This window comes from Pantherophis guttatus, chromosome 4 (assembly GCF_059756535.1).
Source record: "Pantherophis guttatus breed Tessera chromosome 4, ASM5975653v1, whole genome shotgun sequence".
Lineage (NCBI taxonomy): Eukaryota > Metazoa > Chordata > Lepidosauria > Squamata > Colubridae > Pantherophis > Pantherophis guttatus.
Genome location: NC_142066.1, coordinates 121,390,550 through 121,403,600, shown reverse-complemented (window position 1 = coordinate 121,403,600; position 13,051 = coordinate 121,390,550). Strand labels below are relative to the sequence as shown.

The 13,051-nt window shown below is 35.3% G+C and overlaps 1 protein-coding gene across 3 annotated transcripts in view; it reads left to right on the top strand.

Annotated features, from left to right (window-relative positions):
• Nucleotides 1-13,051, top strand: part of ITGB8 (integrin subunit beta 8) — a 45,236-nt gene that overhangs the window by 22,386 nt on the left and 9,799 nt on the right. For 2 of the 3 annotated variants that reach the window (XM_034402400.3, XM_034402399.3), the window contains exons 4-12: nucleotides 286-532; nucleotides 1,700-1,865; nucleotides 4,340-4,498; nucleotides 7,290-7,385; nucleotides 7,468-7,557; nucleotides 9,052-9,186; nucleotides 9,795-10,197; nucleotides 11,092-11,317; nucleotides 12,560-12,657. In XM_034402400.3, coding sequence (XP_034258291.1) covers nucleotides 286-532; nucleotides 1,700-1,865; nucleotides 4,340-4,498; nucleotides 7,290-7,385; nucleotides 7,468-7,557; nucleotides 9,052-9,186; nucleotides 9,795-10,197; nucleotides 11,092-11,317; nucleotides 12,560-12,657 — 1,620 coding nt within the window. The remainder of the gene's footprint in view (nucleotides 1-285; nucleotides 533-1,699; nucleotides 1,866-4,339; nucleotides 4,499-7,289; nucleotides 7,386-7,467; nucleotides 7,558-9,051; nucleotides 9,187-9,794; nucleotides 10,198-11,091; nucleotides 11,318-12,559; nucleotides 12,658-13,051) is intronic. The other variant, XM_034402401.3, reaches the window with a different exon arrangement.

The following is a 13,051-nucleotide window of genomic DNA, read 5'->3' as shown; positions in this document are numbered from 1 at the left end:
CTTAGTGATACATTGTATAATTATATAATTTTTCAACCGAACTGCCTCTTTGTAAGTAAAATAATGAGAAAAGCATAGAAAATGGAATGACTTGAAAAAGTGTGTGTGTGTGTGTGTGTGTGTGCGTGCGTAAGTAACACACATACTTAATGCTTACTTACAATTTTAAAAGCTAAACTAAATTAACCTAGTAAAACTGGAAAAATATTCTGCGTAGGATTTGATTTTAAAATAATATGAATGTCCAGAAGTATTGACTGTAGATCTGCTTTTTTGCATTATTAGGCTCTGAAGCAAGTTTTATGCTGAAAATCCATCCACTGGAAAAGTATCCTGTTGATCTTTATTATTTGGTTGATGTATCTGCATCTATGCACAGACATATAGAACGATTAAACTCTGTTGGATTTGAATTATCTCAGAAGATGGAAAATATCTCCATTGATTTGCAACTTGGATTTGGATCCTATGTAGATAAAACAGTGTCACCCTATATTAGCATTCATCCAAAAAGAATCCATAATCAGTGCAGGTAAGTATTGTTAAAAAATAGATATAAATAACTCAAGGGGACATTCGTGGGAACACATTTATACATTCAGTGTCTAATTCTCTTTTGGAAAAGTAGAGTAACAAATGAGTGAATTTGCATTTGCTTTATCTGCTACAAGGTTTAGGTAAATATGTACTGTCATATTGTAATATGGAGCTTTAGATAGGTGACTATCCAGTATTCTGGATAAGGCTGGTAATGTATTTGTTTGATCCCAAAACTGTAAATTTCAGCTTTCCAGGACTATCTGTAAGTAGTCAAGGGAGCAATTGTAACGATGCAAACAATGCCATTGTTTATGCATATGTGCATAAAAAAGTAGAATATAAGTGGCATCATTGGTTGCATTATCAACTTTTTTCTACCATACTCTTTGGATGCATTCATTTCATACTATTAATAAATAATATTCGTTGATAAAAATCATTTAATTGTAATACTAATTTTGGAAACAAACTTAATTTGCACCCTAGTTTTAAAAGTCTTAGATTTCATATGCTATGTTTGGTGGTAGGTTACTGGCAGGAGAATGGAAGTGATGTTTGTTTTTAGTGATACTAAGAAGGGTACTTGCATATTTTTTTAAAAAAATATTAATCATTTTTTTAAAGAAAATATATATATATTTGTATTATTTTTCTCTCTCAAGTAGCATATTTCCGATTTATATAACTCACTTCTGAAGCAGAAAATTAGAGGTGGATTTATGAGACCATTTTACTCCTGCATAAAAGTCACAATTTTATGTGGCTACATTGTACACATTCAGTGATAGGAAAAATAGACATATTTTTAAAATTGTCCACTTCTTTGATCTTTATAGAGACTTTGCCACCAAGTGTAAATAATTGACACTTACACTCTTACATATCCTTAGGATATCACGTGCCAAAAATAATTAGGTAGTTTTTTTTCCTGAACTATGCTGATATTACCAAGTTATAGTGAGAAACTTGAATTAACGGAAGACTTCTTAAATAAAAATTTGCCAGTGAAAAGGAAAGATAATTCCTATCTCCATTTATAACGCCTAGAAGTTATCAGTATAATGTTATAAATATCTGTTTGCTGTGCTACATTGCCAAATACAACTAGTTTAAAAATTCTTTGAGGAGTTACAAATTACTATTCTTTGATTCCAAACAGTGATTATGAACTTGATTGTATGCCACCGCATGGTTTTATTCATGTTTTATCACTGACTGACAAAATATCAGAATTCAGAAGTGTAATTAATAAGCAGAAAATCTCTGGAAATATTGATACACCTGAAGGAGGCTTTGATGCTATGCTTCAGGCAGTGGTTTGTCAGGTAAGCAATAACAGATAACTTGACATTTTATTTTTCTCTTTTGGGGATAATTTAATCTTGTAATCTTGTAATGTTATATATGAATGACATATAACATGCACTGCAGGTTTACATTCTTTCATGTATTTATAATCCCTTTTTGCCTTCTATATCCATCAAAATACTTTTGGGGATATATTTACAGTGAAATTTTGGATACAAAGAAATTGTCCTTCAAATGAAGGATTTGATACAACCAGCAGTGTTTCAGATTCTTGATTTAAACTCTTTTCAATTGTACTGGATCACCATAGTGGAGCTTCTGGTCAACCATGTACCTTCTCCCTTGGCACCTGCTGTGGGTAGCATGGTATTTTTGTTTAATTATAGGCCATTACATTTTTCTCAGCCATTTTTGTGAATTATACATATTCATTCCCTACGATTATAGTGCCCTCAGAATTCCAGATGTGCCTATCATAATGGAATATACGAATGATTTTTTAAAGCAATACAATATTTCTTAACACTTGTATTTTCCCTTACATTTTGATTACCAGTGGCACTCACTGCTATCATCATGAAGTGCTTTGAGAAATTGGTCTGCCGGCACATCATTTTTGGTCTTCCGCATACATTTGATAAACACCATTTGCATACAGAAGAAATACATCTACAGAGGATGCTATAGCCATCACTCTTCACACTGCTCTGACTCATTTTGAATGGGGGGGGCGGGCTATGTGAAGATGCTTTCTGTAGATTTTAGCTCGGCATTTAACACAATACTTCCACATAGATTAGTGTCTAAATTTATGGATCTTGGACTGTCTTATTGTTGTGGCCCGTCAGCGGCCTGTGCAGCTAGTAGCTGATTCTGACAGCAAGAAGGCTGCTGTGGTGCTGCACCAGCAGCCTGTGCAGCTGCCGCTTGAGTCAGACAATGAGGGTGGAGAAGATGTGGTGCCAGAGGCGGGGATTCAGCCAGGGCCTTCCAGAAGCTCCCATAAGTGAAGAGGAAGAAGAGGAGGAGCCTCTTCTCGATGCCTGAGCACGCAGAGCTGCCAAAAGGCAGGAGTGGCTCCTCAGGAGGAGATTTCCTCGAGAGTAAGGCTTGGGGCTAATTGGCCACTCCCCTAGCCTACTTAAGGAAGAACAACGACTGAGGCAATTTGCAGGAAACAACTTTGTTCATATTCCTTCGCGTCTTGATTCTAGAAACGTTTGATCGGTTCTTATTTCTCTCTCAGTTTTCCTGCAAATTGCTTCTGGGCATTCTGCCAACCACAGTAAGATTACGGTTATCTGAAATACTGTGCCTCAGAATTGAGTTATTATTCTTTGGATTCTTGTCGGCTGTTAATGAAGTTAAATTAACAGCCCTTGTTGAGAAAAGACTGATTTAAAACTGTGTTCGAACAACTACTAAGAAAGCTTATTAATAGTCCTTAATTAGTAAACTAAGGTTTGTACAGAGTTTGTGTGTGCTGTGTTCTTTGGGGTCCATAGCTGGAGCAGAACAGTTATTCAGTCTGCCTTTGGATTATGGATTTCCTGTCTGGCCGCTCTTAGAGGGTCAGATTAGGTAATCATATCTCTTCAGCCCTTATCTTAACACTGGTACACCACAGGATTGCGTATTGAGTCCCTTACTCTATACTCTTTATGTGCATGATTGCATTCCCACTCACGCTAGTAATACTATTGCTAAATTTGCAGATGATACAACAGTGGTGGGACTCATCTCCGGGGGGGGGGGAAGTCTGCCTATCGAGATGAGGTGGACCAGTTGCTTTCATGGTGTGGAGACAGTACTTAACACCAATAAGACCAAGGAGCTTATAGCAGACTATAGAAGGAATAGATCAGACATCTAGCCCTTGTTTATCAATGGAGACCGAGTGGAGCAAGTGGCCAGTTTTAAGTTTCTGGGTATTATCATAGAAAAAGACCTGACCCGGAGCACTCACACTGCAGCACTGGTCAAAAGAGCCCAGCAGAGATTATACTACCTAAGACAACTGAATGAAAAACTGCTGGTGACCTTCTACCACTGCACCATAGAGAGTATGGTTTGCCAATTGCACAGTGGCAGATAGGATAGCACTCCAGAGGGTTAACTTCATTGCCCAAAGGATCATTGGTTGCGTTCTTCCTCTTTGGAAGAGCTTTATAGCTTCCACTGCCTTAAGAAAGTTCAAAACATTCTTAAAGATCCATCTCATCCTGGGCACCCTTTTTTTGAACTATTACCACCTGGCAGACGGTACAGGATAATAAAAACAAGGACAAAAATAGCTGCTACCCCAGAGCAGTAACTATATTGAATTCTACTGTATAGTGCAATATTAATGCAATATCGGGTTTTTCAATTAATAAAAGATATATAAATAGTTATAATGTACACTGAATATGGCATTTAATTTCGTTGAACGAGGTGCAGTGACAATAAAGAAACTAAACTACATAGCTTAACATTCCTTTATTTATTGCAGAGCCATATTGGTTGGCGTAAAGAAGCAAAACGTCTACTTCTCATGATGACTGATCAGACATCTCATTTGGCTCTTGACAGTAAATTAGCAGGCATAGTAATTCCAAATGATGGAAAATGTCATTTGAAAGAGAACGTGTATATCAAAGCAAACAGTATGGTAAGGTATATGTCATAATGCAGTGTTACTTTTGGACTAATTCCAAAATACCTTTGTGGGAATCATGTTCTGAGAGATAGGAACTTCTGTTCAAACTATCTTATTCAAATTATTTCATGGTTTTAATTGATCAGGAAGAATACTTAATACATTTGTTCTTGGTCAGAGTCGCAAGAAAAATATAGAGCAGATCTTTCTCTTAGATACTAGGGACATTAAAAATTGAAAACTGGCTTTATACAACATTCTCTCCCCCTCCCTCCCCATATATCCCTTTGCAATAAAATTGAAGTGATTAAGCTTGGACATGCATGCAGGGAGATCTAGAAGCAGTTTCTAAAGTTGTACAAGCTTAGAAAAAGAGTTGCTTTAATGATGCAAACCGAGATGATTTATGCATTTTCCTGCATAATGCAAAGTACCTCTCTTAAAGCACTTGCATGGTTTTACAAGGTTGTCCCTTTCTTGACTTTCAGAATACCTAATTGTTTTGGAAAACATAAACCCACTTGATTTCTTCTTTAAGGTTTTCATTGTTTTGAAAATTTTCTTTGAAGTTGAAATGTGACCGCACAATTTTGTTGTTGTTGATTGGTTAGGTTGATTAATTGATATCTCATTAGGTTCTGTGTTGTAATCTTTGCTTTGCCTTTTTAAAGTCAAGAAACTTTAGCAATTGTAACTGTATCCAGAATGGAAAAAAATTGCCATAGTAAATAATTTTTTGTGAAATTCCTACACGCATCTTTCTTTTGTACATATGTTGCTCTCTTAAAAGTCTCAGTTCATTCAGAAAAACAGTGTTCAGAATTTTTAAATACTATAGCAGTGATGGCTAACCTTTTTGCCATTGTGTGCCAAAAGCGGGGGGGAGAAGGGGGAGGTTGAGCACGCACATGTCCACACCCATAATTCAATGTGCCCAGCCCTCTGTGCATGCACGCATGACCCCCCCTGTGCAACCCCACTTTTGGCACATGATGGCATGGTGGGCCCAGTAGGCCCATTTTTTGCCCTCCCCAGGCTCCAGAGGTTTTCTAGGAGCCCGGGGAGAGCGAAAACGGCCTTCCCCATTCCCCCGGAGGCCAGAAACGGCCCATTTCCTGATTTCCAGTGGGCCCAAAAGGCCCAAAAGTCAGCTGGCCAGTGGACGCATGCGGGCTGGAGCTGAGCTAGGGCAATGCTCGTGTGCCCACAGATATGGCTTTGTGTGCCACCTGTGGCACGCGTGCCATAGGTTTGCCATCACGGTACTATAGCATCATATTTCTTTAATTTAAAAGTATTTCATTGTGTGCTTTAAGTGTTTCAAAACTTAAATATCCTAAAAAACTTAAAAAATTGAAAACCTACTGAGAAGATCTATTTATTGAACAAGTAGCATAAATTTAGTCTGTAGCCATGTTCATTTTCTCCATTCTGTATGAAGTTTGGAAATAAAGCTGGAAGATGTCAGGAGCAAACTGGAATGGCCATTAAAATCCTCAGATTCAAATGCTATTTAAAATTTATAAGGAGATATGAAACATGCACAGTCTGAAAGGAGACGTAAAAATATTTTTTAGACAGAAGAGTTCTGTAAATAATTGTAGTTTTTTAAAAAAATACTCTAGACAAACTCTTTGCTGGTTTTAGCGAACATTCAGAATCTGTTAAAGAATGTACCAGCGTTTATTCATATAAGAATTCATCAAAACATGCAAATTGACCAGGGCTATCTGGCGGTTTTTTTAATGCAACTATATATTCACCAGTTTTTAATCATAAAAAGCTTGGTGACTAGCTCCATGCTCGGATTTGGCATTAAATCTTGCTTGTCCATATACTTTACCTCCTACTAAGAATTTGGCCTACACAGTAGAAGACTTACACAAGATTCAGCTAAATTAGGCTCTTTATTGCAAGAAGAACAAAGCCATGTATGCACAGCTGATTTGGCCACTGCAGTGCAAAAAAGTCAAACTTTTTATGTAGTCTGTCTCCCAGAGTTTAAGCCTTTTTCTTCTGCCTTTTCAAGTAAATGGCTGCTTAGACAGACTTTTGACAGTCACAAGAAACAGCTGGTAAATGTTTGCCTAACAGTTCTCTGGTTTCTGTCTTGCCAGTTTTGGCCCTTATACTTGGGATGATTAATAATACTTTTGTAACTCATCTATGCTACTAAGCAGGAAAAAAGGTTATCTTGTTAAAGAGTAGATTAAGTTGCATTGTGGACTATTAATATGAAATGGATGATTTATACAAAATTATCTTACTAGGAAATTTTGTAGCCTCTCCATTACTTGGCAATGGTTGTGACGATGTTGAGTTTCAGTAAGTGTTCAGTACGATGGTTGAATTTTATTACGTGTTCATAGATGGCTAATAAATTGTATGAAGGGCCCTGGTCCTAAATTAAATGTGCGTATGTAGTTTGTTATTTTTTAAAAGAGATATGAATTATTAAAGAATTATTTATATTCATGTGTATCTGAACCAGTGGTGGGATTTGCTTACCTTCCCTATTGGTTTGCAAATGTGAGTGCACTCACACTTGTGCTCACTCCACTCACACACGGCTCATCTGCACATGTGCACGGCCTTCTGTGCATGCGAAGTAGGCGCATGTTACGCCAGGTTGGGTGGGTAGAGCCTCCTGCCATCGCCGCTACTGGTTTGTGTGATCTGGAGAAAACAGGCTGAATCCCACCAATGATGTGAATATACGTTAGTTTATTTAACCAAAACGTTAGAAATGGTAATTCTAATAATCTATGAAAGCCACATTATGAATCCTCTTTCTGATTTATAGGAGTATCCATCACTTGGCCAACTTTCTGAAAAGCTCATAGACAACAATATTAATGTAATATTTGCAGTCCAAGGAAGCCAATATCATTGGTATAAGGTATATTTAAAAATAAAACAATTATGTTACTTGGGGACAAGATATACACTGGCATTATAACCATAAACTAATATTTTCACAGGATCTTTTGCCTCTGCTACCAGGGACTGTTGCAAAACAGATAGAATCAGAGACAGCAAATCTTGGGGATTTGGTACTAGAAGCTTACAAGGTATGTTCCAGTGACACTAATATATCATTATTATATGGTTTTTATTGAATTTAATATTCTGTAGATTCTAGATGTATGATAGAGGAAGGTGTTCAATGTGTACATGTATCGCCATAAAATATAAAAATACAATTCCCTTTATAAATTAATGTGGTTGCAGTTTTTGCTTTAAGGAATTGCTTTTTGAGATAACAATTAGAATTGATATATGTACAATAAACTGAGTAAAAGATATTAAGAGTTCTACAACTTTCATATCAATGAGGATCTTTTTAATAGTATGAAATATTGGATTGTTTTGAGAAATAAACTGAAAATCCTGCAGATGTTTTGGAATTCAACTCAACTTCCTGTAACCTCAGATAACTTGGTTTATGGCAGGATTTTGGAAGGTATATTCCAAAAAATCTGGAAGGCAGATTGCTTACCTCAGTACTGTTAAAGAAAAAGCCTGGTACTTCTGCAGGTTTTTTTTAACACACTTATCTTTCTGTTTCCTCATGCCAATTTTCAGTTAGGTTGTGCTACTCCTAGTGCTAGTAGTATTTTATTATGTAGGTATATGATATTTTTATCATAGATAATTCTTAGCATATCTATGATTTTGCTGTGATTCATATAATTCAGCGTTTTGTTCTTCAGCACTGACTATGGCACAATATGTGCATTTGACGGTAATAATTTTTGTTATTACATAGTATATAAACACATTTTGCTTATAATGTCATAAATTTGTGTTGTTATATTTATATTATGAAAATCCCAGCTATGTTTTTATTTCTTCTTCTTCTTCAAAGGTAAAGCCACTACTTAAAGCCACTGAATATGTAGTGTATATATGATATGTGCAATTATTCTATCGCATTGTATGCAAATTGAAAAATATATCGTTAGATTAAAGTACTGTTTTAGAAAAAATTATGAATGCATTTCATCCTTTTTGACTCAATGCAGCATGTTTAAAAGAGTAATTTGCAACAATCCATACCATTTAAAATTGTATATTTTACTTAATGGAGGATGATGAACGAGGAAGACTACCATATGATCCAACCCCCATCCCCTTTTTACATTGCTGCTGCATTCTTGCTTTTCAAATGACACACACACTTCTGCAGCTGTTCTTGTTTCTATGTGCTTTAGGTAGTATTGGTGGAAAGGGTTGGACATCAGTCAGGTGAGAAAGTCTCATAATCTTGAACTAGTAGCAGACAGTTCAGACAAGTTGCTCTTTAATACCTAAGCACTTACTTACACATAATGTCCAATTAGGAAGGTAATATGATGCCATTCTGTGGCATCAAAATGAAAAGGAAGATCATCCTAAGCATTGAATCACACAGCTGTGAAAATAAAAATCTGTGCAGAAAACAATTGTCTCCTTTATTCCTGGACTGACAGGTTATTTCACTCCAATTGAATTGATTAGAGCTTGCTAATAGGTAGTATATGTTGCTGCAGTACTATCATTATTTTTATTTTATTTTGTTTTAGAAGCTGCTTTCTGAAGTGAAAATTCAGGTCGATAACACCCTCAAAGATATACATGTCAAAGTTATTGCAATCTGTCCTGATGGAAGTAGAAAAATGGGTTCAGAGGGATGCAAGAATGTGAAATCATCAACTGTAGTATGAACATTTCTTTTTTTAACAAGGGAGATGAAATATTTTGTTCGTGGACATCGTGGACATTTTTCAATAGAAGGCTTTCTGTGGGTTTAAAATTGCATTTCAGAGGATTAAAGTTCTTACATTCTCCATGTTTCTGCCATGGATTAATTTTTTTGGAGCTTTATTTTAAATTAATCTTAAACCAAAAGGTTTATTTTTAGACTTTCCAATAAGTTCAAATCAAGTTAACATTTATTTTCTAGAATTCCTGTATGCTTTTGTCAAGTCGTTGTAAATACTCATACATTTTACCAAAAGTCTTACTGACTTGAAGTCATTTATTTATAAGTGGGAATTGCAAATGGGTCAAGCTAGCATTTCTTTTACAGAACAGTGAAGCTTAGGAATCAGAACAGAATCAAAACCAAGAGTCCTGCAGTAGAAAAATAGAAGTACAATATCATTCATCCAAAATGCTCATTTTCCACCTCTGCAATAGTTCAATTGAAATGCATGGTTGGTTCCAAATCAACACAAAATTCTCATGTGCATTTCTCTTAAATTTCCATTAAGACATTTTGTATGATGTTCAAAGTAATTTGAATGCTTCATATTTTTAATCCCAGGTGTACTTTAATGTTTCTATTGCCATGAAAGAATGTGGTACAACTGGCAGAAGAAACCATGTGATGATAAAACCCCTTGGTTTCAACGAATCCTCTAGAATTAACATCCACAAAAGATGTGTGTGTCAATGTGAGGACAGTGGAAAATACAAAAAAATCTGCATCAGTGAAACCCCTCATGATGATGAAATATCCACCTGCAAGGACGGAGTCTGTGGTTCTAGTGAAAAATTATCTTCGGAGCAATGTAAGATGGAACAGGATCATCTTCTTTGCAGTGGACAGGGAGAATGTGTACATGGGAAATGCATTTGTTATAAAAACAAATATGGTACAATATATGGTAAATACTGTGAAAAAGATGACTTTTCCTGCCCATATTACCTTGGAAACCTATGTGCTGGTAAGGATGGAATTTTATAATGTTTTATTCATATTTTAGTCCTTGTCATATGATTTATAATCTGTCTTAATACCAAATCCCAGGCTAAGGAGCATATTCTCTCACACACATCCACACACCCACAGTTGCATTCTTGTAAAGCACTATTGAAACACAGAATTGTATAAGCAAAAATAGATGGTAACAATACAATAACAATATTCTAGATTTTTTCTCTCTAAAACACTCCAGTCTAGACATTGCAGAATTGGTTTGCCATTTTTTTAAAGTGATTTCCCCAGTATTGGAAGTGGGTCTGGACCACGTCTGAAAAGGTTGGCAGTGTTTATATGCAAGAAGAAAGAGAAACAGTGCAATTATTTTAAAGAATGTACATTGCAACAAAGAAAAAAATAACAGAATCATTTAAAAGAGCCTGAAAATGTTTAATTGACAAACCTTAATTAAGTTGAACAAGATTTGGAGTAGTGGTATATATGAACAATAAGGCCTGAGGTGTCAGTACATTTTTAAAGATAATAGCTATTTTGTTGTGCTGGATAAAGCAATTGGAATTCAGTTAATGAATTTAAGAACTTTGATGCTTTGATGTTAAAGTGCTACTTACAATTCACAACAAGTGTATTGTTCAGGGATAAAATCTCAGTTGAATCAAAGACATTTTTCATATTTTAAGTATTTTTCTTATAAATATACACTTTATGGTTTCATAATGAAGTAGGATGACATTTGTTCTAAAGAGTTTGCTTAAAAATATAATACAGAACAAGTCTCTAATGGGACTTCTAGGAAATAAAGTAATCAGGTCTTCCTTCCTTCCTTCCTTCCTTCCTTCCTTCCTTCCTTCCTTCCTTCCTTCCTTCCTTTTTTTTTTTTTTTGCTCTGCTTATGTAGGCAATGGAGAATGTGAGGCTGGCAAATGCAAGTGTTTTAGGGGCTGGGAAGGTGATCGCTGTCAGTGCACCTTATCCTTGCAAAAACACTGCATGAACTCAAATGGCCAAATCTGCAGTGGAAGAGGAACTTGTGTGTGTGGAAAATGCAAATGTGCTGACCCCAACAGTTTAGGACGTTTGTGTGAATTCTGTCCTTCTTGTAGAAAAGTTTGCAAAGACATGCGGTAAGTTTGTGGTTTTGGAAATATTTGTTATTTTTTTTAAAAAAAAAAATTCTAAATCCAAATATATTAAATACTCCATGAACTTTTTGCTTCACAGAGTAGTTTGATTCTGCTTTTTAATTTTTTAGGTGTTTCAGGGAGAGAAAACATATCAATTGTCTGTGACATAGTTTTTTGGCTTTCAGGAGGGTAGATTAATTGCAATGAGGAGGAGGAGGAGGAAGAAAAGGAGGAAGAGGCATCTTAAAATGAGACAAGAGACAAATAGAATTGCCTAGAGATGCTATTCTCATTCATTATTTATTTAATATAAAAAACTTAACAGCTGCTTATCTCATAAAGTGATCCTAGGTGGCTCAAAACAACCAATAAAAACAACAATAAAAGTAGAATAAAAATGCTAATCCTTCCCACAAGACAGACCAGCCAAACTATTGACCTTCTCGCTTGATTCCCATCCTAGCTCAGTGTTTGGGTGAAGAGATAGGTCTCCATGGCCTTCCAGAAAGCTAAAAAAGAGAGAGTCTCTTAAATCAGGTGGGAGGGCTACAGAAAAGTTATATGCTTCCAAAGTCCCACCAGATGACAGCCTTTAAGGGAAGAGATTTGGAATGTTTTAAAAAATAAATATTTTGTTTTGCAGTCAGAACGTTTTAAAAAGTTCGGTCAGACCAACTTTCTCCTAACTTGTTTTCAAAGAGCTGAATGTTCAAAATTCTATCTCTTTGTCCAGACTCCTTATAGAACTGAGAAGATGTATAAAAATATAAATATAGTATCTGAGGTGTATGTTTCAAGCTCAAAATATTTTGTACATCTTGACAAAGTCCATTTAAATGAGATGGTATTGAGAAGGGCTGAGGTGAAATTATGATTGTTGTATAAAGTGAACTTTGAAATATATTGTTGCAGCATAGATTCCACCTTTCCTTTCAAGGATCATTGTCAAGCAGGGAAATATGGCATAATGAAATATGGCATAATGAGCAAGAAAGACAAAATAAATTATAATATTTTTTGTGAAGCCTTTTCTATTCATAGCTAGATGAAATCTTGATGATGGCATATTTGATTTCAAACCATTTCCTTGATTAAACAAGAAATAATAATTCTTATTCTAATTGATACTGAGACCATGAATCAATGTGCAGACTTACATCCATGGCTAATATTTTGTATTGCTATGAGGTCCAGAGAGAAAAATAAAATTTAAAACCCGGTCTGCTTAATTTTGTCTTATAGCAATTGTGAATCCTGCCGACACTTCAACTCTTCACATAATACACTTGGCCAATGCAAAACCTCTTGCAATTATAGAATGCATTATCTTGAAAGATCAGGTAGGCAAAAAAATACCAACTGAATTATTTATATATCAGCCTTCTTCAGCCTAATTATTAAATTAGAGTTTTCATTGGTATGAGTTTTAAGCAAGAGTTTTGTTTATGAAATTTTTGTTCATCCTCAGATATAAATTTGCCTGTACAATTTCTTTTAATAGAACTCATAGTTAAAAATAGATACTGTCTGTAAATTAATGGCTGTAGATTAATTTACAACTGTAATCAAATTTTATATTTTAGTGTATCTTTTGCTTCTTCCGCCCTTTCTTTCACCAGCATGTTGCTAAACACTTAGATTTTTTTTTCTCACATATGAATCTCATTCAGTTTTCAGTTTGATTATGAAAACTCAGAGGAATGTTTGTAAATATACATGTTTATAATGTTTATA